We start from the raw sequence: 25,021 nt of genomic DNA, 5'->3' as shown, positions 1-25,021 counted from the left end.
TCCAAAGCGCTAATGCTGAAGGCGGTTGATTAAAAGTAGGACAAACATTGACTGCTGGGAAGAGATAGAGAAGCAGGTGGCTTTCCACCAATCCAGTTTGGAACAATGCAAGTGCATCAGTTGGCTACTAGATGACCCAGAGTGCTGGTTTGATGGGCTGAGGGTCCAGTCCACCAATGCTCTTCTGTTCTGGTCAGCTGTTGGTTAAAAGGGTCCTTCTCTGCTGGAGACTTTTTGAAGGTGCTGTTGTTGCTAATAATAACAACAACCACAAAGCCTCCTTCAAGCCAGGCTCAACTCTTGATGACTTCAAACCATGGAGGTTTTTTTGGCAACATCCTGGAATGCCACTGACTTTTTCCAGGATGTTTCCCAACTCCCCACTTGCCTACAGCTCTGAGATTTCTGTCCAAGGACTAACCAGTCCATCCTGCTTAGCTTTGAGCAGTTAGCCATGGTTAGCTAGGCATCTAGGTGAATGGGGAAAGAATCTATGCCAAGATAGAAAACCATAACCGGCTCATGTTTCCATTTCCAATCCATCCAGATGTGTTGCTGATGTTAAGAGCTGCCGCTGCCGAGATCCTACCGCTATCCTTGCATGCCTGAAACACCATTCTCTCTTTCTCAAGGCACAAATCTGTATCACCAAGAGGCTTCCTGATTTGGAGGGTACCAAAGGGAGAGTATGTTCTGCATGCTTAAACACAGCCTGGAACTGATGTTTTGGGGTGTTTCAATTGTGTTTTCCACTGAGTATGGGTTTTCTTTTTCAAAATTTGAGGATGTCACTCAAAAGGGAATGGAATTGAGTACTGATGGGTGTAAATGACTTGGATATGGTGAAAAATATTCAGCCTCTTGATGGTTGCAGGCCATGAAATCTGCGGAAGGTAGAAGGTTAAATAGTCCTGTTAAATCCAGGGATTATTGCCCAATGCCCATTCGCTCACTAACTCAGGAAATCTTGCAAGCTAACAGACACATTAGGTTTTGCTTATGACTGTTCTGTCTGCTGAATGGACTATCCAGCCAGCTGAACCATCTCCCAACTAGGTAACATCATCAGTGCCTAGTTCATTGGTAACATCATCATTGGTAACATTGTCAGTGCCTAGTTGGGTCATGAAATGTCTGCAAGCAAACAACCAAGTTCAGAGAGCACCAAGAACTCCACAGTTCAATCTTGAGCTACAGATACTGTCTTCTGTTGAACCATCTTGCCCCAAAGATGAAGATTTGATGAGGCCATCAGAGGTGTTTGAGGTCAAAGACTGTCCTTTTCCAAAGGCAAAGAATATGACCCTTAGTTGCCTTCAGCCTGGTTTATAAATTGCAGACAAAGTGTGAGTCCTCGCTGTTGAGTTAGAGCATCAGTGCAAAGTTCTTAGACCTCACTAAGCAAAAGCCTTGAACTTTGTAGATCAATCTATCTATCTAATTTATCACCGCCCATCTCCCCCACAAGGGGGGACTCTGGGCGGTTCACAATAAAACATCTGACTTTGGCTTTTAATGAAGGGTGTTCCTAAGGCAACAGTGATTATCAGTTGCAAACATGCTTCTTCCACTTGCTCACATTGACACTTAGGCATATGGAATTTCCTCTTGTTTTTGTTGTAGGATAAATTATAAAAATAATATTAGAAGCAAAATACAATTTAAAATCTTTACTTGCGAAAAAATTGAACACCTATTTTAGTAAGGAAGGGAAGCAATTAAATGGGAGACCAGATTAGCAGCTTTTACCTTTGTTCTGTTCTGCGGTAAAGTCTAAATTCAAGTTACCCCATTACAGGTCTCAGTGGACAGGACAGCTCAGTTGAGGGCCCATTGACAGGTAGAAGAGAAGGGAGGGAAGCAGGAAGCTGGTATCCAGGGCTCTTATATTGGGGGGGTCTCCAGTTTGCAGTTCCATAAACTGGAAGCAGTTTAGGGCATCTGATCAGAGGGGAGGTCAACATTTTCCAGACTTAGTTCTCCAATCTTTGAGGGGTTTAAGCTTTGTAGAAGCTCAAGGCAGTCCTTATACCCTAAAAACTCCTCAGAAACTCCCCCCAATTAGAAGAGTTGTTCCCATTTTGGAGGGAGGGGGACATGGTGTGGTAAAATGGATGCCTTATCTCTCTGTAAGACATCCTCTTTTGCCTCTTAAATCTCCCCAGCCCCACAGATTATAAAACAAAGGGCCAAAATCTTTGTCCCCACCTGCTTACCATTTTTCCTGCTCCCCTGTAGGTCCCAGACAGGACAGAAAATACAGCTGGTGGGACAAAAAAGATTGCCCCAACCCCCCTCCCCCCAATGATTCAACCCATGTTATTCCAGGTTGCATATGCTTGGGCAGTGATGGCAGCCATTGTGCTCTTTGCTGGAGGTGTTTGCGACATCCAGGAACTGGTGGCCTGTCTTCAGAGACCCAGCTCTACCCTCTCACTGATGGACGTCCTTGAGATGTTGTACTGCATGGCCACCCTACTCTATGCTATGCGAGAGAATAATGTCCCAATCAGTAACAGGTAAGCTTGCAAGGGATCAGGAGGCTTCTGGGACTGAAACCTATATAGAGGAAGGTTTACAGCAGTGATAAAAGGAGGGGTGTCCTTAGCAGGACTGTGCGTGCTTTGAAAAATGGTTCGGAAGAAGCGCTTTGAATCTTGCACAAGAAAACACCTCTCCTACTCATTAAAGCAGCCACATCCTTGTTCAGGCTTCCCGGCGAGTCTGCAAAAAGATGCAGCTGCTTTCAAGAGTCAGTTCATTAAAGCAGAAATCTGGCGAGGTGTGCTTACTTACCTCTCTGGATTATTTACTGGATTATATGCAATTTAGCGTCCTCCTTTTCACTTGTTTTCTCCTTTTCTGGGTCTTTTTAGGATTCACTACAATATTTTCTATTGCCTGTATCTCCTGGAGAATTCTCACTGCAGCGCAGCAGTCATGAACCCCGAATTACCCAGCAATGAAAGAGGTCTCAAGTGCGTACGTTGTCTTTCTGTGTTAACAGTGGTGCCTGGTTGTGCTGGCAGCAACTGTGATATTTCAGAATGTTTACAAACGTAACTTCTCTCGAGAGCAGCTACGATGAGGATAGCCTCTCCTTGTCTCTCTGTATGTAGTAAATGCACAGAAGAGGAAAGGAATCTTCCACTGTTATTTCCCTTCAGTATTCTAATTTTATTCCCTCCAGTAGCCACGTGTTTTACAGCTGAAAGACAGGTTGTGTTTATAAAGCTATTATATTTACCCATGTCTTTTGATACTGAGTCAAATGTAATAGTTTCTGGATGGATTCAGGAGATGTTTTCTTAAACAGCCGCCTCCGAGATCCTCCTTTATCAGTGAAAGGAATGGCCATCTTATTGGTTCGCAGAAATGCTCTTCGAAAGAAACTAAGAAAAGGGCTGCCCTACAGTATTGGGGATAAATTGGTTCTAAACTGGGAAGAGTTCAGTTGCTGAAATTCTTGTAACCCCGTCCCTTTCATCTCAAAAAATCGCGTTAAAGAACTCTGCAAGAATCACGGAAGAAGTCCGCCCGGTTGAGGCAGCTGCCAGAGTGTCTGTGACCAAGTCGGACGCACTAACCAGGAGGAACCTAGCGATGTAGTGGGGCCAGGAGCTGGGCTGGCAAAAGCTCTTTCCTCACGGCTGTACTCTTTTATGCACATGTGGTGGGAAGCCTTCACCTCGAGGCTGCAGATAGCAACTTGCAGAACTGTGGCTCAGATGTATGTTGCTGCCCATTGCAAGGCAGAATCAGGGTGAAGAGCAAAGGGTCAGAAAGTCCAGAAAACACTCCACACTATTGATGGCAAGGGGTGTGGAAAACAGGAGCCAGATGCTCCTCATACAGCAGTGATGCTTTGGCCCTGATTTGTACAGGTAGTCCTCGCTTAACAGCCATTTGTTTAATGATGGTTCAGACTTAGTGGTTCTGAAAAATCCAACTTATGACCAGTCCTCACACTTACAACTGTTGCAGCATCCCCCCAGTCACATAATCACAATTTGGGTGCTTGGCAACCGGTTTCATTTATGACCGTTGCAGCATCCCGTGGTCACGGGATCGCCATTTTCAACCTTGGCTGGCTTCTGGCAAGCAAAATCAATGGGGAACCACACAATTCACTTAACAAACACATGGTTCACTTAATGCCCATGGTGATTCACTTGACTGCCACAAAAAAAGGTAAAATCATGTGTGACTCACTTACCGACTACTTTGCTTAGCAACCAAAATTCTGGTCCCAATTGTGGTCATTAAATGAGGACTACCTGTAATTGCACGGCTCTACCCAATCTAGGAAACATTTGACCTTCGAGGACTTCTGTGTTCCTACGCTGAAGCTGGCTGGCCATAGGTAAGGATGATATATAAGCACCCTGGAGAAGCCACAGTGATGTCACGCATGTGGTGGCATTGTGCGAATGACAGGAGTTGCTTGATTTGCATCATTTGCTTGAGGAGGTCATGATGCATGGTGGTACACACGGTGCGGATGTCTGTATTTGGAGAATAAGGTAGTCCTCATTTAGTGACTGCCTTGTTTAGCAACCATTTGCAGTTACACTGGTGATGTAAAAGTCACTTTGTGAGCAATCCTCACATTTATGACCTTCGCTGATCTGTAAAGCAAAGGAAAGCTGAAGTAAGATCATAAGCACAGTCATGGATTCACTTAGCGACTGCTTCACTTAATGACCAGGTGGCCAATCCCAATTGTGGTTGCTAAATGAAGACTGTCTGGATCTCCTTGGCTTCTGAGTTTGACTTCCTGGTCTCTGCCCCATCTTTGCTGTCCAAATCTAATGTTATCTCAGAGATCAGGACCCAGCGTTTCTCAACCTTGGCAACTTTAAGCTGTGTGGACTTCAACTCCCAAAATTCCCCAGCCAGCAAATGCACAGCTTAAAGTGCCAGGGTTGAAAAACACTGAGGTAGACCGTTTTTGCTATGTTTCAAGGACCACGTGGTTACCTAAGTTAACCTTTTGCTTTCTCCTGGTTCTGTTTAGTAACGGGCCTGCTTTACAGCCTACTAGCGAACAACAACGGATCTTAAACCACACCCTTACGCCTGGACAGGTGGTGAAAATTGTGGCTTTTGCAGGTGAGGCGGCCTGAGCCCGGAAGACCCTGGCTGTCTCCCTAGGTGCAGGTTCACTAATCATTGCAAATCTTCGAGCTGAGGTAACGCTGAGATGGTGGCACTGCCCCTTTTTTACCTGCGTCATGACACAAACCATGAAGGGCTGCGTAGGTGATAGCCAATATCTTGAACTGCACCCGCAGTTACCGTTGGTAACCAGCACAGCTTGTGCTGCAGAGATGTGATAGGGGCAAAAGAAGGAGTGGATTGTGGAACTCCTTGTGCAGCTGCATTTGAATCCAGTGGTAGCTCGGCTTCTTGACTTTCTTGACGCACCTTGCCGATGCCCCTGGGCCACACCCACTTCTTTCCCTAACTCTGCCCACAGGGCAAATGCGATCTTCAACCTGAGAAATCCTGGGAATCTCTACTATAGTCCTGCGTCTCTCAGGAACCTGGCTAGAAGAAGATCTGGAAGGACTGAAATGTTTTCAATTTCTCGCACAGGCACTGGAAAAACGTCCACGCTGATCAAGTACGCGGAGAAGTGGTCCCACCTTCGATTCCTGTACTTGGCATTCAACAAAACCATCGCAGAGCAGGGAACACGGGTTTTTCCTCCCAACGTCACCTGCAAAACAATCCACTCCTTAGCTTTTGCAGAAGTGGGCAAAAAGTAAGTGACTGTTTCCTATTTACAGGTAGTCCTCGAGGTACAACTGCAATAGGGACTGGAACGTCCATCACTAAGCAAGGTGGTCATTAAGTGAGTCACGCCTGAGTTCTGACCACGTGACCGCAGGAACGCTGCGACAGTCATAAGTGCGAGGACTGGTCGCAAGTCACTTTTTCAGCACTGTCGTGACTTTGGTTGCTAAATGAATGGTCATAAGCTGAGGACCACCTGTAGTTAATGTGCCCTGGTTTTAGAAAACTGTGATGCAATGCAGTATAAAATCATGAAAAAGAAAGGGTAAATAGATAAAAATTACAGCAATAAAACCAAAGAGATGGCAAGATCACAATAAACCAGCAAAACAAGAATTTATTAATCTGAAATGGTTTCTTAAAACATCTGTGAAATAAAAAAGGTCTGCCCTGGGTGCTGGAAAGATGGTTAACATCTGTGGTGGAGATCAGTCCTTCTGCAGAAGGCACTGCATTGATAGACTGCCACCACTGAGAAGGCCCTTTCTCTTGTCCATCAGCCTTTCTTCCTTGGATGTGTGAGCCTCCTGGAAGACGAAGTCTTAGTATCTGGGTAGAAAAACCTGGGAGGACACTCCTGCAGATGGCCGGGCCCCAAACTATCTATAGGTTAGTAGGATAAAACCAGCCCTTTGAGATGTTCTCCAAAACTGACCCGTTGGCCTTCTGTGATGGTCTTGGCCAGTCTCAGTTCATAGTCCAGTTTCTCAGTTTTGAACTATGCAACGGTGGGAGAGAAGGCCTTAATTTCACGGTAAACATTTTAAGAGAGCAAAGGAGAAGGAAAAACCTAATTATAAATTGAGCAGAGGAACAAGCACTTTATTGAAGTCAGACCTGGCTTGCGAGCTAGAGGTGCATGAAGGCAGGATCGGGCCTGTTGGATCAGGCCATACTAACACCCGTCATCGTTCAGTGTTTTGTTTCTCACAGTGGATCACCACATACCTTTGAGGTGCTCACAGACAGGAAATGGAGACATTCTTCTCTGCTGCCACTCTCCTTTTAACTATTTGGAGGCAGGCTACCTCCAACTCACAGATAGCGTTGGGTCTGCAAAACTGGTAGCCCTTGATAGACCTCTGAATTTATCCATTCCTCTGTTAAAGCCATCCAAGTTAGTGGCCACCACCGTGTCTCATAGAAATGAATGTCAGAAAACATAAAAACAGCTCGGCTGGATCAAGCCACAGTCCATCGTAGACCAGAATTTTGTTTCTCACTAGTCAGCTGAATATTTCTAGGATGCCCTGAAGCCAAAGGTGGTGATGTACCCTTTTCCTGTTGCTGTGCAGCTGAGATTTGGAAACAGGGTGCCCCTGACCTGGAGGTCACATGGAATCTTCAAGACTGATGGCCCATGACAGATGTCTCCTCCATGAATGTACCCAGTCCCCTTTTAAGGCCACCCAAGTTAGTGGGCATCACTCCGTCTTGTGGGAATGGATTCCACAGAACGTAAGAACAGGCCTGTTGGATCAGGCCAAGGTGCATCTTTGCAGCACTTGGGCTTTCCATTGTGGTTGATCAGATAGTTCTGGTCAACTTCTCTTGCAAGCAGCAGATGGAAACATTTCCCTCTCTTGCTGTTGTTCCCTTGCAACTAGGATTTGGAGGCAGACTGCCCCCAATCCAGAGGTAACATGGAGTCTACAAGAGTAATAGCTCTTGAGAGACCAGTATTCCCTGAATGTAATCCTTTTAAAGCTATTAGGTTCCAGCTGAGGGCTCCTGACGTCTGCAGCTGAAATCTGATGGGGTCTAGGACTTTGAACAGCAAAAACAAAAGGTTGAGTTCTAAACAGACTAGGTTTGTTCACTTCCAGCCTTCATCCTGTTGCTGGTCACAGAGGCACATCTTCTCAGGGGCAACTCCCACTCTTTGACATACCTTCCCCCTTAAAATTAGGAACTCTCCCACCTCCCAGCCTTTGGGAAGGCTTTAAGAAGATTATTGTTCCACAGGGTGTTGGATGCTGATTGTATTAAGGGTTGCCTGGGTTAGTTAGCTTAAATTAACATAAGATAAATGTTAATTCTAATGATTTGGCTGCTTGTAAACCACCTTGAGTCCTTGCTGAAGCAGGCAATCTAGAAATACATGTCTCAGTAAATAAATAAATTGCTCAGGGCCAGGGTTGAAAAACCTGTTTTCTGCCTTCCCTCTTTCATTTTGCTGCAGCTACAGACACAAGCTTAATTTTGGCTCGCTGACGTCCTACACGGTCAGCTTTGTCCTCTCCAATTGTGAGGGCCAGTCTCTGTTCGTAAGAGCCAAGACAGTCGTTCGGACCCTCGCTGACTTTTTTGCTTCTGCGGATCGATCTATCACTGTGGAGCATGCGCCCATTTGGTGTAAGAACAATCAGGGAGCAAAAGTTCTTGTTCAGGAGAACGAAAAGCAAGTGAGTATGGGTTCACAGAACCAGTTATTCATTTGTTGCTTATTTCTTGGTAGGAGGACATCAGGGGCTGGCAGGTGGCTTCTTGGTCTTATATATTTATTTATTTTGCAATATCTGTAGACTGTCCCAAATCCCGAAGGACTCTGGGCAGTTTCCAACAGAGAGAAAATAGAGACAAATAAATCTAAAAAACAAGTTGCAAACCAAAGATTGCAGACACAGCTATGATGGCAGCTGCAATCAATTCAGGCCAAAGGCACACTGAGAAAGCACTTTTTCACTGACTTGGAAAATGGAATAGAAAGCAGGCATAGCTAACTCTTTGGAAGCCCACCTAGCTGAGATGAAAAGGGGCAAAAGGGCAAACAAACTGATTGGGGGATGACAAAGCAGGCAACAAATTGATTGACTGATTGGTTGATTGAGGGCAGACATGAAACCTCTTAAGGTTGCCAGCATTGGGAAACGCTGGACTAGATGGCCTCTTGATCTGATCCAGTGCTGGGACAATTGTTACCATGTTTCAGACCTACTGATGAGAGGCTGACAAAGAGAAGGGAGCAATACCATGTCAATAAACCCTCTGCCCTGCCCCCAGGTTTTATTCATCAACCTGCTTGCTCACATGAAGCAAACTTCATCTTGCAGGACAGTAAAAGAGAGGTGTGCTCCATGCCCAGACTATTTCTCTTTGGCCAGCAACTGCCAAACAAACAGGCAGCACACCGGTCATAAGGTGCAGTGGGCTTCTGAAAGGAATGGCTGGAGGACAGGTGTCGAGACCTGCAGGGACCATTCTGTTTTCAGATCTGCAGAAGCAAAACTTGATGCATCTCCTTTCTCCTTCCTAGAAACAGGAGAACATGGTGCAAAAGATAGACAGTTGAAGTGTCCTGAGCCCAGGAATTTGTCTGGGTGAGAACCAGACGGAACTCAGCAGTCCTTTCCCACCAAAATCCATTGCAAACTCCCCAGTGCTTTCTTCATTTTAATAATACAGTTGAGGGTGTGGTTGTGTGTCTCTGGCAGAGAAGTGTTGTTTCGCTCTTGTTCCCATTGAGCGATTGAGAGTCAGAGATCTCATCCAGAGATTCCTTCTACCAATAGATTCAGATCTTCCTTCTCCTTCAAGGCCTCTGGGCAGCCCAGATGGGAAACCTCAGATCTGATCTTGTCTGGCAGCTCTTAACCTGCTTTTGCTTTCTAGATCATTGTTGAAGAAGCGAAGCAAATATGGGCCAACATGAAAACACAGAGCAAAACCAGAGAGATGGCGTACCGAATGACGCATGATGGTAATTGGATTATGGTGGGGAAGATTGCTATCCTTTAGCACTGCTAAAGAAACAGAAAAGAGTAAGAATAAAGGGGCAATTTTATCCATGGAGGGAAGTAAGAAGTAAAATCCCACAACATTCAGTGTTAGGATCTCAGAATGAGTGCTTTTTAGCTTCTTCATCAACAATCCTGACCGGCCAGGTTTGTGGAAAGTTGTTGTACGCTGCCCAGAGCTGCTGTGTGTGAGATGGGCGGCCATATAAATGTGAGAAATAAATAAATAAATCCAAATCTTTAGGGTAGTAAAAACCAAATGCAATTGTGAAGAAGTGCTGCAGAAGGATCTCTGTAAACTGGGTGAACGGTCAGCTAAATGTGACAGATACAATTTGGTTTAAGTAAGTAATGCACATTGGGGCATAACCCCTTAATTTCACGTATACGTTGATGGGATTTGAGCTGTCCATGGCTAACCAGAGACAAGGTTAGAAGGTGGTGGTGGACAGCTCAGATACTTGCCCTCAAGAACAGATGCAGAGTTTCCTATTTGGTAACGGCTTTAATCATTAAAAGAAGATAGCATGGTGCTTCCCTTTTAAAAAAGTATTGGGCTGTGAACTGCTGTAATATGCAGGAGCCAAAGTTCTGAAAACCACAGATGTTTTTTTATTGTACAGCAAGTCCCCGGTTTAAGAACGTCCCAGTTTACGGACGACTCCTAGTTAAGGACGGACTGTCTTAAAGACTATTATTTTAAAAATCCGAATTAAGCACAATGTTTTGGGTTAAATACACAATGCTACTTTGTGTATTATTATGTTTAAATTGTTTTAGTGTATTTGGAAGTGTTTCTTAAGTGTTTTGTATGCATAGAAAGGTAAAATAAATACTATATATTAAGACAAGCGTTTTACTAACTGATGCTAAATAACTGTTCCGAATTACATACAGATTTGGTTTAAGGACAGACTTAGGAACGGAACTTGTTCTAAAACCAGGGACCTGCTGTACATGGATTTTGATTTTAAGCATCGGTCTTACGCTTTGTAGGTTACTTGAAACTTTGGCAACTGCAGAAGCCTTCGCTTTCCAGCTACGATGGCATCTTCGTGGATGAGGCCCAAGACTGCACCCCCGGTGAGCGGGCACAGTTTTTCAAGTAATGGTTGGATTTGTCTTTTGCCTTCACTTGGTGGGGTTGCTGCACAGACATAATTCTTAAGGCCCTTTTGCAGAGGAGACAAGTCTAAAGAATTGTCTCCGTGCCTTGGCAAGCAGTTGATGACCACTAAAAAAGCAACCGCCCCCCCAGCATGGTGATTCAAAGAGAACTGGAGTATCTAATGTTAGGGAAAGCTTTCTATCAGGGTGTTGTCTTGGGATAGGGGTGGGTGGGGTTTCCTATAGAAGGCCTCCTATTTTGGAAATTCCCATTCTCCAGTGGCCTCGTTTGCGATAAAAATTAAAATCCAAAGGAGCCTATTAAAGCTACCCTTTGTTTTTGAGTGTCTCATTCATGGTCAGAACATTTTGATGTTCCCAAGCCAGGCTTCTAAACATCTCCTTTTTCTTTCTGTAGCTATTATGGACATTGTCCTCTCCCAACGGTGTGGTGTGATCTTGGCAGGAGACCCACACCAGCAGATCTATACCTTCCGAGGTGCTGTCAATGCACTTTCTGAAGTGCCGCACAGCCATATCTTCTACCTCACGCAGGTAAGCCTAGGCAGGATTGCAGGCTGAGATGTTTCACTTGGCATATTCACTGGGATTGCTTGGGTTTTGGACTGGAATTGGAGTTAGATCCAGAGGATTCAGTTCCTAGCAACTGAACCAGGAATTGAAGGAAGAGCAGGTAGGTGGAACCTCGGGGCCACGGAGAAGCAGCTGAAAAGCACAGGAATGCCCCAGACCTTGTTATCAGAGGTGTGCAAAACAGTTTGAATTCAAAATCTTTGGAGTTCAAAGTGAGTTGTTTTAAGTCACAAGGAAGTCTGTTCCAAGCAGGGCCATCCACCGGGGGAAGGGAAGGGAGTCAAGATGTAAAAAGGGGTAGACTTTGATTGTCTGATCACATCTGCCATCTTGACTTTTTTGACCCCCTCCCATGGATGTTCCTGGAAAAGTCTAGTTGGAATCGTGTCTACCAAACTGAAAGAGCCCATTTCAGGCTGGAAATGGGGCGCTGCAAGTTCAAAACCTTTTGTTTTTCATCCACAGTTAATTATCCTTTCCTTCTTCAATTCAAGGGTGAAGTCAGGCTGTGAGGTTCCCCTGCAAGAAGCAGTCTTGGGACTGTTTACCTAGTGAGGAGGGTCTACACGGGATCGCCCCATAGCTAAGGGGGAGAAAGGCCAGCCAATTGCACATATATTACGGGAGCCAGCTCTCACGTCGCTGGGACCACAGTGGCAGAGCTTCACCCATCCCAGGGCACGCTGACCTAGACTGGCAGCAGGGACCAGTTGTGATGGGTGCAAAAGCAGTGGGAGGAAAAGGAAGACAGAAGTCAGCCCGGAAGCGGACAGAAACGGGTTCTGGTGGTGGTGGCCGTGTTTAAGGTCAAGAAACCAGGGAGAATTCCTTCCCAGTTGGATGCTCCAGACAAACTAGTAGGAATGGTAATCAAAGAAAAAGTGACTAAATACAGAAGGAGAAGCCTTGTTGAAGGAAAATCAGCGTGGAAAATTTCGGCATTTTGAGATGATTTAGGGGCATTGTACCAGTGCCTTTTTTAAAAATTAGTTTTTGTGGAAGAGATTTTTACAGAGTAAAAACAATACATATTAAAAGAAAAAAGAGAAGCGATAAGTAAATAAGTAAGAAAGGAGAAAAGAAAAAGAAAAGAAAAAAGATATAAAGAAGTGGCTGCTATCTTTAGAACTGTTATAAATACATCATATTTTATCCTTTCTATAGTTGTATCATGGCTCCCTTCTTTCCACGTTCTACCCTTTCTAATTGTCAAACCCACAAATCACAAGTTCATTTTTTCTGTTTTCAGCAAGGGTATCATATTTAGAAAGAACCATAAACAAATGAAAACAGATCGCTGAAAGCTGCTTGGGGGGACGGCATGAATAATTGGGGTGGAACAAAGGACTTCAAATAGGGTGTGGTTTGCTGGCTTGGATAGGGGCATTGCATGCCACTGGGAATAAAACAGCTCTAACAGTGTTACCTGTTACAATTGGTCCTTAAGTAAGTCTGCTGTTTTAGGTAGCTATGGGGAGAAGCACGATCAAATTAAAATTAGGGAAACCTGGAGGATGTCATTAAGATCCCACTCCCCCTGCCACAAATTTCCCCAGGTAGTCCTTGACTTACAACCACAACAGGGGCAAGAAAATTCATCGTTCAGTGGTGTGGACATTAAGTGAGGCCTCATGTGACTGAACCCAGTTTTACCACCTTTTTTGCCACGGTTGTTAAGTGAATCACCAGCTGTCATTAAGTGAGACATCACACAATCATGACTGGTGACCTCCTGCCAATTTCCCCATTGACTTTGCTTGTCAGAAGCTGGCTGGGAAGGTTGCGAATGGGATCATGTGACTGCAGGACACTGCAACTGTTGTGTGAGCTGGTTGCCAAGTGCCTGGATGACGATCACATGACCACAGGGATGCTGCAATGGTCATAAGTGCAAGGACCGGTCACAAGTCACTTTTTTCAGTGCCATCATAACTTCGAATGGTTGCTAAACAAATGGTCGTTAAGCAAGGACTACCTGTAATTGTGTTTAAAAACGTGCTTCCTGCTTTCCTCCCTTAATCTTCGTGTGAACAAGAGAGGGGCTCACCTGAGACGTTTTCTCAAGTTACTTTCTTGGCCTGGGCTCAAGCCCCTCTTATCTGCCCGTTGCCTTGCTAGCTGCTCTTCCTCCTGTCTTCAGGGCCATTCCCTCTGCCCTCTACATCCCATGAGCTTCTGAACATTGGCTGGACTTGAACCTCGGTTATCCTGGTCGTGGTCCACCGCTGTAACCATTAGAGCACCCCGCCTTCTTTGCTTTGAGCACTGCAGAGTTGGTTGTGCAGCCTGCAGTCTGGAGCTGCCCAGGGCAAGATCTGTGACTTCGGAGGGTCCTTTTCTCATTCTCCTCCCCCCTCTTGCTTCTGCAGAGTTTTCGGTTTGGCTCTGAAATAGCTTACGTTGGCGCTACCATTCTGGATCTTTACAAGAAAGTGCGGAGCAAAACACTGGTGGGGAACAATCGGGAAAGTGAGTGTTTTAAGCCTCTTGGTGGGCTTCTTCTAACCCTTTTACAGCTCAGTTGTCCCAGTTAAGTCTTGCTAACCAGGCAGATGCTTTGCTGTGCTTTCAACAGGTGATGTCAGTGGGATTGGCGTGGAGGGAAAGGTGGCTTGCTTATCCCGGAGCAACCAAACTGTCTTTGATGATGCCGTGAATGTTACCAATGGAGACCCACCTGCTAAGATACACTTGCTTGGGGTGAGTGTGACAAGGCACAGGAAGGGTGCAGTAGGAAATACAGGAGGCTCCCTCCCCTCTCCTCCCCTCCCCTCCCCTCCCCTCCCCTCTCCCTCCCTCCCTCTCTTTCTTTCGTTCTTTCTTTCCAGATACAGTTTCAGAAGATATAATATTGGTAAGTGGACAAAGAAAAGACTGAAGTTAAACAATTAATGGCTCAATATAACATTAATAGAAGATTGACCATACCAGACGTAGTACATTGAGTTATTTTTATGGTATGAAAAAAGTATAAATCTTTGAGCTTAGTGCTCAAATCTCTACTGCATTATTTAAAAATACTAAAAAGAAGAAAGGAAGGAAGGAAGGAAGAAAGAACTGAAAATAGTATGAATAAGTATTTGATTTCCAATTTCCCCCTTCTTTGTACACCAACTGATTTACAGTATTTATAAACATAAACTTTAGAAACCATGCTCTTAGATATTTGCATTGGAAGCTTGGATCCTAAGGATGAAGGCAGATGACTTCCTTTGAATGAACAGGCTGTTCTAGGAGGTTACACATACACATACCTGTAATCATTTGAAATGTATAATTCCTGCCCCAGTGTGTGCATATATCCAAGTTCTCATTACCCCCACAGAAGAATCAGAAACACATAGCCTGAGTTGAAAGGTCATAAAGGGAAGCTGCAGAGAGGATAGCTAGGAGACTAGGGCCAGAAATAAGGGGTATAAGTTGCAACTACCTTAGACTTCATTTAGATATAGGGATGTCAGGCCCAGCCCAAGAATAACAAGGAATCAATCCAGCCAAACTTCAGTTCTTTATTTGCTTGCACCGTACAGGCAGAATCTTGCCAGACTGAAGCTACCCTACCTAACCTAAAGGGAAATAACCTGGGAGGCTCCAGGGTGGGGCTACTCTGAACCTCTTCATCTTCCCACGTTCCAGCTCTGGACTGTGTTTTCTCTTATCTCGCTCCCCTCCTTGGAATGTGCCTCCTGAGAACCAGCTGCCTTACAGTAGTCCATCACATCAAGAAAACTTCCCGATAGCAAGGTCTGACCAATAGTGGAACATCTACCTACAGAGGTTGTAGGTTCTCCATCTCTGATGGTTTTTCAAGAAGGATAGACAGCCACCTCTGAACTAAGGTTTAAATGGTTTCCTGTCCATTGCAGAGTATTGGGTTGAACCCTGTCCCAACTCTACATTTTCACAATAGTATTCTCCAAATCTGTAAAAGTCTCTTGCCCTTAAGAAGATAAAGGTTGGTTTCTCCTGCCCGAGACGGCAAAACAAGATCTAAAGAGCTTGCCTTATAGGAGATCCCTTAACGTTCTCATAAGTTTTGGTGAAACGTCTTGACAGGAAGAAGGGTCTGAGAGAGAACCCATAGCTTCAAGAGATGGTTGGACTTTCCTGCGGGGAATATTTACTCCAGGGCTGGAGATGTTCATGTTTTCTTGCCCTGGAAGGGTGATTGGACTGGACAGCTAAAAAGACTCAACTGTATGATGCGTTGCACTTCCAAAGTCTTTATGCAATTCATACATTCTTGGGATACAGTGTCATAGAAGATACCCTGCGTGCTTCTGTCTTGGAAACAGGATTGTTCATAGCATTGTTGATGAATTTGTTACAAAACCAGTGAATTGTGCAGATGCATCTTACTGTTTGGAGGGCATTAAGGAGCCCCAAAGTATGGACAGATGGTTAGGATTATGCACCGGAGTAGAACTCCCATCTCGCAGGGCTCCATTCGTGATGTTCTTGTGGTTCTCTTTTCATTAGGGTCTTGAAGCCTTTGGCCTTGAGAAGATTCATGACCTCTGGAAGCTCCTTCATCCTGAACGTGAGTTATCTCAGCCAGTGTTTTTCTGGGTGTCCAAGTTGTGCATTTGAAATTATTCAGAGTGACAAGCACGTGTGGAATAAAGACTCGTTTTAAGAGTAAAGTTGGTCATTTGTTTAAGCAGGAGAAAGCGAAAGTAGATACCAGGTTAGGGGGAGGGAGGAGCCCCTAAATATATGGAAATAGGAAAGAAGAAAAATAAAAAATAGGAGCGCCAAACTCTGCCTCCAGAATATTCAGTGTACAGAGCACTGACTGAAAGGCCAGGATATAGGGAAGGAGAGTAGATTGTAGCATTCTGGAGGAAGCATGGCTGGGCGGTTGGAACACTGAAATGAAACCATTTCTACCCTCTATAATTTTGATACTGGATATGAAAGTTAGGTCTTACGTGGTCAAATGTAAACAACTTGATACTAGGTCAGGCTGTTACCAAAACAGATGGATCCTGGACTTCCTGCCCTAAAGAGAATTGCTCCAAGCCTTTTATGTAGAGTAGCTAGGAGAAAGTGGCCCAAGTAGTTGGACCGCTGATTGATAGAAATAGAGCTCGTGTTTGATACACAGCAGTTGCTGGAATTCTTTTGTAATGGCTTATTAGCGTTCTATAATACGCTACTCCTCAGAAGTTCCTGAATTCTAGTGTGCTTCTTCAGTTAGTTTCAGCCCCTTTATTGAGAAGAATCGTGGGCCTCTTGAGAGTCAACCTGTCTCCAGCCAGGTTTTCTGGATGGATTTGAGTTACAGCAGGTTCAAATTCTAACTGTAATTTAGAAGAAACTTAGAGAGGACTTCAATTCTAAACATAATTTAATGTATTTTAGCTACTTAGATCTTAGTCTTGCCTGAGGGGTTTTGCAAGTGAGTCTCCCAGCTTTGTTGTTGTTTATTCGTTTAGTCGCTTCCGACTCTTTGTGACTTCATGGACCAGCCCACGCCAGAGCTTCCTGTCGGTCGTCAACACCCCCAGCTCCCCCAGGGACGAGTCCGTCACCTCTAGGATATCATCCATCCACCTTGCTCTTGCCTTCTACTCTCCCTAGCATCAGCATCTTCTCCAGGGTGTCCTGTCTTCTCATTGTGTGATGTCTCTGCTCTTAACTATTTTATCGAGATTGGTCATTGCTCTTCTCCCAAGGATTAAGCGTCTTCTGATTTCCTGACTGCAGTCAGCATCTGCAGTAATCTTCACACCTAGAAATACAAAGTCTTTCACTGCCTCTACGTTTTCTCCCTCTATTTGCCAGTTATCAATCAAGCTGCTTGCCATATTCTTGGTTTTTTTGAGGTTTAGCTGCAAGCCAGCTTTTGCACTTTCTTCTTTCACCTTCATCATAAGGCTCCTCAGTCCCCCTTCGCTTTCAGCCATCAAAGTGGTATCATCTGCATATCTGAGATTGTTAATGTTTCTTCCAGCGATTTTAACTCCAGCCTTGGATTCCTCAAGCCCAGCATGTCGCATGCTGTGTTCTGTGTACAAGTTGAATAGGTAGGGTGAGAGGATACAGCCCTTTCCCAATCTTAAACCAGTCCGTTGTTCCGTGGTCTGTTCTTACTGTTGCTACCTGGTCGTTATACAGATTCTTCAGGAGGCAGACAAGATGACTTGGTATCCCCATACCACTAAGAACTTGCCACAATTTGTTATGGTCCACACAGTCAAAGGCTTTAGAATAGTCAATAAAACAGAAATAGATGTTTTTCTGAAACTCCCTGGCTTTTTCCATCATCCAGCGGATATTGGCAATTTGGTCCCTAGTTCCTCTGCCTTTTCTAAACCCAGCTTGTACATCTGGCAATTCTCGCTCCATGAACTGCTGAAGTCTACCTTGCAGGATCTGGAGCATTACCTTACTGGCATGTGAAATGAGTGCCACTGTTCGATAGTTGGAACATTCTTTAGTGTTTCCCTTTTTTGGTATGGGGATATAAGTTGATTTTTTCCAATCTGATGGCCATTCTTGTGTTTTCCAAAGGTCGGCGGTTCGAAACCGCGCGGCGGGGTGAGCTCCCGTTGCTCGTCCCAGCTCCTGCACACCAAGCAGTTCGAAAACATGCAAATGTGAGTAGATTAATTGGTACCGCTTCGGCGGGAAGGTAACGGCGTTCCGTGAGTCATGCTGGCCACATGACCCGGAAGTGTCCTATGGACAACGCCGGCTCCAAGGCTTTGAAACGGAGATGAGCACCGCCCCCTAGAGTCGGACACGACTGGACTTTACGTCAAGGGAAACCTTTACCTTTACCTTTAGCATGCATTACGTTGACAGCATCATCTTGCAAGATTTTGAACAGTTCAGCTGGGATGCCGTCATCTCCTGCTGCCTTGTTATTAGCAATGCTTCTCAAGGCCCATTCAACCTCACTCTTCAGGATGTCTGGCTCTAGCTCACTGACCACACCGTCAAAGCTATCCCCGATATTGTTATCCTTCCTATACAGGTCTTCCGTATATTCTTGCCACCTTTTCTTGATCTCTTCTTCTTCTGTTAGGTCCTTGCCATCTTTGTTTTTGATCATACCCATTTTGGCCTGGAATTTACCTCCGATGGTTCTAATTTTCTGGAAGAGGTCTCTTGTCCTTCCTATTCTATTGTCTTCTTCCACTTCCGCGCATTGCTTGTTTAAAAATAATTCCTTCTCTCTTCTGGCTAACCTCTGGAATTTTGCATTTAATTGGGCATATCTCCCCCTATCACTGTTGCCTTTTGCTTTCCTTCTTTCTTGGGCTACTTCTAGTGCCTCAGCAGACAGCCATTTTGCCTTCTTGGTTTTCTCTTTCTTTGGGATGTATTTTATTGCCGCCTCCTGAACAATGCTGCAAACTTCTGTCCAGAGTTCTTCCGGGACCCTATCTACTAAGTCCAGTCCCTTAAATCTATTCTTCACCTCCACTGCATATTCCTTAGGAATATTAGTGAGCTCATATCTAGGTGGTCTGTGGGTCTTCCCTAATCTCTTTAGTCTGATCCTAAATTGTGCAAGAAGACGTTCGTGATCGGAACTACAGTCAGCTCCAGGTCTTGTTTTTACCGACTGTACAGATGTCCGCCACCTTTGGCTGCAAAGGATGTAGTCAATCTGATTTCGGTGTTGTCCATCTGGTGAAGTCCATGTATAAAGCCGTCTCTTAGGTTGCTGGAAGAGAGTGTTTGTTATGCAGAGTGAATTGTCTTGGCAAAATTCTATCAGCCTATGTCCTGCTTCGTTTTGTTCTCCCAGGCCATGCTTACCTGTAATTCCAGGTGTCATTTGACTGCTCACCTTAGCATTCCAGTCTCCTGTGATGAAAATAACATCTCTTTTAGGCGTGTCGTCCAGTAGGTGCTGCAGATCCTCATAGAACTGCTCTACTTCAGCTTCTTCAGCATTTGTGGTTGGGGCGTATATTTGGATCACTGTGATGTTAGATGGCTTGCCCTGAATTCGACTTGAGATCATTCTATCGTTTTTTGGATTGTATCCAAGCACTGCTTTAGCCACTTTACTATTAATTATGAAGGCTGCTCCATTTCTTCTGTGGTCCTCTTGTCCACAGTAGTAGATCTGGTGGTCATTTGATGTGAAGTGGCCCATTCCAGTCCATTTCAGTTCACTGACGCCCAAAATGTCTATCTTTAATCTTGACATCTCACCAATAACCACATCCAATTTGCCCTGGCTCATAGGTCTTACATTCCAGGTTCCAATGGTGTGTTGATCCTTAGAACATCAGATTCGCCGTTCACCACCAGCACCGTCGGCCGCTAGCCGTCTTTTCGGCTTTGAGCTAGCTGCGTCATCACGTCTGGGGCTAGTTGAGCTCATCCTCTGTTCCTCCCCAGTAGCATTTTGACCATCTTCCGACCTGGGGGTCTCATCTTCCGATGGTATACCGACATATCTCTGGTTGTACTGATCCATTTAGTTTTCACGGCAAGAATACTGGGGTGGGTTGCCATTACCTTCCCCAGGGATCGCATTTAGTCTGACCTCTCTGTCATGACCTTCCCGTCTTGGGTGGCCCTTCACAGTTAAGCTCATGGCATCATTGAGGTGCTCAAGCTCCAGCACCACGACAAGGTAACGATCCTTTGCTGAAGACTCTCCCAGCTAGATTTCCATATAAACATGGCTGATCTCAAAAAGCTAAGCAGATGCAGCTAGTATTACATTGGCTGGTACGCCCTATGATTGAGTTATTAGCCAGGTTGCCAAGAGCTTCTGGCTGCCTGTAGACAGTCACAAGAAGTGTGAACTCATGTTCTCTGAATGTTCTCTACAAGGCTCAGATCCGCCCTCACTTTGCCCCCTTTCGGTCTTCCTAGTGAAACTCATGGTAAAGGATTCCTTCATCAAGAGGTGGGTTGAGAAGGGCTTGGCCAGCATCAAGGAATATGCAGCAAAAGCAGAAGACATGCAGCTGGAAGTAAAAATTGCAATTGTGGAGAAATACCGGGATCGTATTCCGGAGCTGGTGGAAAGGATATCCCGGTGCCATGTATCAGCTCCAGAAAGTGCAGGTAAAGCCAGATAAAATTGGGGTTTAAATGGGAGCTTTGAAGGAAAAAGTCTGCACCTAAAGTATGTGCTCTGCTTTGGTCTGGGACCTATATGCCTCTCAAAGAGGGGGGAGATTATCCTTATGAAAATATGGAGATGTGAATATGTCTCTTGGGATTGCTTATACCAGCATATCTCTAGGAAGGGGTATTCCCTGGTAAGGGAAGTCTAGAGACACTCATTCAACCACTTGACTTAACTGAGACCCAGCTAGGCCAATAGTCTACTCCAGTACTGGCCATTATGACTGGCAGTAGTATCCCTGAGTTCTGGGCAGAAGTGTTTCTACATCCTGGTGTGTGATATTTTTAACTACTGATCCTAGAGATGAACCCAGGACCTCCTGTGCCCCACCCAGCAATGGCTCATGGCAGCATTATCCATGAGCTGTTGTCTTATCAGATGGTTCCCACTATGATGATTAATCAGCTGATAATTAAAGGGCCGCTGAACCTCTGTTCAATCCTGACTGGTTGATTGAAGTCAAATTTTCTTTCAGACATTGGAGTGCAGTGGGAATGGAACCATCATTATCCAAAGCATCTGTGAAGCCTCAAGTTGAGGAAGGCTGGGCTAGACCAATGTTTCTCAAGCTCAGCAACTTTCAGATGTGTGGACTTCAGCTCCCAGCATGCTGGCTGGGGAATTCTGGGAGTTGAAACCCACACATCTGAAAGTTGCTGAGGTTGAGAAGCAGTGTTCTAGACCTCTTCTTGAAATTTCTGCTGCTCCTGAAATGCTTGGAAATGTGCTATTATGAACTGAATCTCTTCTCCTTTGTGTGTTTTAGATTACATCCTAGGCACTGTGCATAAGGCCAAAGGGCTGGAATTTGACACTGTCAAAGTAGCTGGTGACTTTGTGAGTATCCTGTTTGCATGGCCCTATCTTGGAAGGATGCCCCAGGCCCAGCCTGGTAAGAACTGCTTTGTTCTCCCATTCATTCATTCATTCATTCATTCATTCATTCATTCCTAAAGCTTGCCTTGAGCCTTAGACCTACATCCTATCTGCATCTTTTATTGCACCATCTTTTATTGCACCATCTGGGGCTTACATCAAGCGCATCCCATCAAAGTGCTGCACACATCCTGTTTTTGAACAAGCCTGCTGTCTGACTTTCCTGTCCTTCAGAGTGCCTGAGGTTAGGATGAGCGATGTGTCAGCCCCATGCGGTAAACTAGACCAGGAAATTGTCTCCATAGGAAGGCTAAAACTACGTTATTGATGTTGACTGCAATCACAGCATCTTGCAAATCTGATTGTGCTGAACCTCCTCCTCCTCCTCCCCCTCGTAGTTCAGTGAATGAGGGAGGTGTCTACCTGAGCCACTTCTAAGTTATCTCATTGCTCTGGACTTACAAAAGGTTTCAGCCTCTTTTGCCTAGGGAACAGTTCCCGCATATTTCCGTTAAGGTCATTTTCCTTACTCTCTGCACTGTGTTATTTGCTTCATTCTAGTTAGTTATACAGGTAGTCCTTGCTTAGCAATCATTTATTTAACGGCCATCGGTTGTTACAATGGCGCTGAAGAAAGTGACTTACCACTGGTCCTCACACTTACAACCGTTGCAGTGTCCCTGCGGTCATGCGATCAAAATTCAGGCGCTTGGCAACCGGTTCACGCTTACAATGGTTGCAGCATCCTGGGGTCACATGATTGCCATTTGCAACCTTCCCAGCCAGCTTCTGACAAGCAAAATCAATGGGGGAAGGCGGATTCACTTAACAACTGTGGCAAAAAAGGTGGTAAAATCAGGTGCGACTCACTTAACGACTGCATTGCTTAGTAACAGAAGTTCCAGTCCCAGTTGTGGTTGTTAAGCAAGGACTACCCGTATTTCTGTGCTGCTTCTCTCTCCAAAAGATTCCCAAGCCATTCTGCAGTCATAGTGAAAACTTTTACAGAGGGAAAATGGTCCATTAAAAGATGAATATTAGCCAGGTTGATGGCTGGAAATAGCGAACAGAAAAAGGAAATTTTTAAAAGATGCCTGAAACAGGATAGTTTGAGGGCCTGGTACGTCAGAGAAGGCTTGGTTATTCCCCAGGATTGGTGCCACTACCTAGCTTCTGTCTCAGCACCAAGCAGCAGTCCATGGGGATGATTTCAGGTCTGCTACCTCGCTTGGGGTGAGGGGGGGAGTAGTCATTCCTGGGGATGGCTAGTGCCTTAAGGTGGTCTCATACATGCACGAATTGAATTAGAACCTTGAACTGCCATCTTGATTCCATTTTATATTTATATCTATACTGTATATGTTTTGTTTTATGTATTACGCTGTTTTAGGGTATTTTAACTTTATTGTAAGCCACCCAGAGTCCTTCTTTTGGGGGAGATGGGTGGCAAAGAAATTTGAGAGAGAGAGAAATAAATAAATATATATTTCAGGTGTACAAAGCTCAGTGGTCCAGGGATGGGATGTTCTAGGTCAGTCTTTCTCAACCTTAGCAACTTTATGATGTGTGGAATTCCGGGTATTGAAGTCCACACATCTTAAAATGGCCAAGGTTGAGAAAGGCTGTTCTAGATTCTGGGATGGTTCGTTTTGCTTCTAGAATGTGCCATTGGGGGTGTTTGTGGTTTTTTTTTATTTATTCAAATTTGGCACTGCCCATCTCCCCCAAGAGGAGGGACTGTGGTTGTCTGTATATATATATGTATCTTCCAGAAGTCGTTCGTGTTGTTTTAGACCTGGTCCAGCCCCTTTGTTAACCGTTTCCTGTTCCAGAACGTTTATATCATGAAAACAACTGGATCATCTTTGGAAGATCTGGATTAGCACATTCTGGAAGAAGCCCAGAATGTTCTAAGTTAGACCGGGATGTTCTAGCTGCAGAACAATAAATTTTGTGCCCAGTGATGATATATTTGAAGGCGTTTTTCTCCATTTGGAAAGACAGAGATAGGGCACGTTCAGGGAGAGAAACCCCGCTGCTAATTCACGACTGCATCTGCTCCTTTGATGAACAGCCAACATAATGGAGCTTGCATTTCAGTTTGTGTTATGAGGAATAAATTTCACACTAAGAGGTTTTCCTTTGCTCCTTTCTGTAATCTCTCAGTTTTAATCTCTCATTCAGCAAGCCACTGCTGGCTCCTGTTCGACCAGAGACAGAAAAAGACTAGTCAGGAAAACTGAAAATTGTCTTTCCAATTCACACAACATCAGCTTCATAAGGACACAGCAGCCGTCTGTCTACAGTTCTTAAAACATTTAATTCCTGTTTACCCCTGTGCAACTTGATACGCTAGCTTTGGCTTCCAGATCCCACTGTTCTGAACTGCAAAGATGGAATTTGCTGATGGGTATTTGGCTGGCAGTTGCCTGGCAGTTGTGTAGAGCAAGGGGCCTAACTGGCAGTGGGTCAGTTCTGTACTGCGGTGTGAGAGGCATAATCTTACTCAACAGCCTATCATTCATGGTGGATGGCCAATCAGCCATCATCTGTTGACATCCCTCTCTCAGTGGCCAGGATAGAGCACCCCCACTGCTCATGAGTTTGGATGTGTGTTTGGAGCAGATGTGTTCAAATATGCAGTTCCCTTTACACTCAGCTTTTCTTTCCGTTCCTCTTGTCTTAATCTCCCACCAGAAATAATCCCAGAAGATGAAAGGAATTTGCTGTATGTTGCTGTCACCAGAGCCAAGTGGCGTCTCATCATGCCCAGATTACTAGCTGATCTCCTGAAATTAGCCAGGGTGAGTTAAAACCATTTACAGTAGCTATTTATTGGGGGCATTATACTGACAGAGAGAACTTCTCAGGACAGTGATGCCAGTTCTGTCAATCATCCACAGAAGTCATCTAAAAGCTGGAAAACTCTTGGTGAAATATCCATTAAAATGGGGGGGGGGCAGAAAAAAGAAATGCTGTAAATTGGTACTGGGAAGATCTTCCTCTCATGTTGATGGAGGGCAATCAGCTGTTTAAACTCAATTTGTCCTGGGATACAGAAGGACTCTAATCCATGTTGCGGACATTTAGGAGAAGAGCCGTGTTTGTCAACGAGCGCACTTGATCCCTGGTCAAATTAGAGTTTCAGTCAGAGCGGTATTAGCAAATAAGTGTTTGGTATCTTCTTTTCAAGTGTTTTAGGATCGATTTTCATTGGTGTAGCTTGACATAATTCATGGTCAGTCATGTATCTTCTCTACCCTTGTCCATTCTGGTTAAGGCTCCAACATATCTGGAGGGCATCCGGTTGAAGGAGGACTGTTCTAACATTCCAATTTTCACCCAGGTATTCTCATGCTCAGGGGCCCCTTGGTTTCCTAGCTGGCTTCAGCAAAACACTGTTTCTTCCCCAGGAGCACTATGTACGGTTTGAATTAACCAGTGAAGTGTGCAATGAGATGCCAGTGCAGTGTTCAGAGCGGGGCTGCTACAATGCCATTCCGGCTGACTCTCTCCTTATTCCGAAAAAGATGAATTTTGTTTATGTATGTACCCCTTTTTCATAACTGGGAACTCAAGCTTGATGCTGTTCAGGCAGTTTTTCTCTCCTTCTCATCTCCCTTTCGTGCATGGTTTTTCCAGGATAAAATGTTGGATGGAACTTCTGGAGTGGAGCAGTTTCTTGCAGCGTGTGCCTTAATTACATTATTTTAGATGTATTCTTTGGTCTGCAGGTCTGTGTTATTATAGCTGTTGCTTGTGTTAAGAATGTAGGACTAGCTCTGCTGGTCAAAGTCCACCT

The 25,021-nt window shown here is 44.8% G+C and overlaps 2 protein-coding genes across 2 annotated transcripts in view; one reads left to right on the top strand and one right to left on the bottom strand.

The window, feature by feature from the left end:
* The window catches only part of GDI2 (GDP dissociation inhibitor 2), a 229,920-nt gene that overhangs the window by 61,820 nt on the left and 143,079 nt on the right, over positions 1-25,021 (bottom strand). The window lies entirely within an intron of this gene.
* Positions 1-25,021, top strand: part of FBH1 (F-box DNA helicase 1) — a 38,152-nt gene that overhangs the window by 10,666 nt on the left and 2,465 nt on the right. Inside the window, exons 5-20 of the mRNA XM_063307913.1 lie at positions 548-686; positions 2,329-2,519; positions 2,877-2,978; positions 5,018-5,112; positions 5,599-5,767; positions 7,982-8,204; positions 9,412-9,499; positions 10,533-10,619; positions 11,062-11,198; positions 13,607-13,706; positions 13,813-13,937; positions 15,717-15,777; positions 20,085-20,279; positions 21,110-21,235; positions 23,917-24,023; positions 24,633-24,764. Coding sequence (XP_063163983.1) covers positions 548-686; positions 2,329-2,519; positions 2,877-2,978; positions 5,018-5,112; positions 5,599-5,767; positions 7,982-8,204; positions 9,412-9,499; positions 10,533-10,619; positions 11,062-11,198; positions 13,607-13,706; positions 13,813-13,937; positions 15,717-15,777; positions 20,085-20,279; positions 21,110-21,235; positions 23,917-24,023; positions 24,633-24,764 — 2,077 coding nt within the window. The remainder of the gene's footprint in view (positions 1-547; positions 687-2,328; positions 2,520-2,876; positions 2,979-5,017; positions 5,113-5,598; positions 5,768-7,981; positions 8,205-9,411; positions 9,500-10,532; positions 10,620-11,061; positions 11,199-13,606; positions 13,707-13,812; positions 13,938-15,716; positions 15,778-20,084; positions 20,280-21,109; positions 21,236-23,916; positions 24,024-24,632; positions 24,765-25,021) is intronic.

The sequence above is a fragment of the Candoia aspera genome, chromosome 7, assembly GCF_035149785.1.
Source record: "Candoia aspera isolate rCanAsp1 chromosome 7, rCanAsp1.hap2, whole genome shotgun sequence".
NCBI lineage: Eukaryota > Metazoa > Chordata > Lepidosauria > Squamata > Boidae > Candoia > Candoia aspera.
The sequence above is the reverse complement of the archived record's forward strand: the minus strand, read 5'-3'. Positions and strand labels throughout refer to the sequence as shown.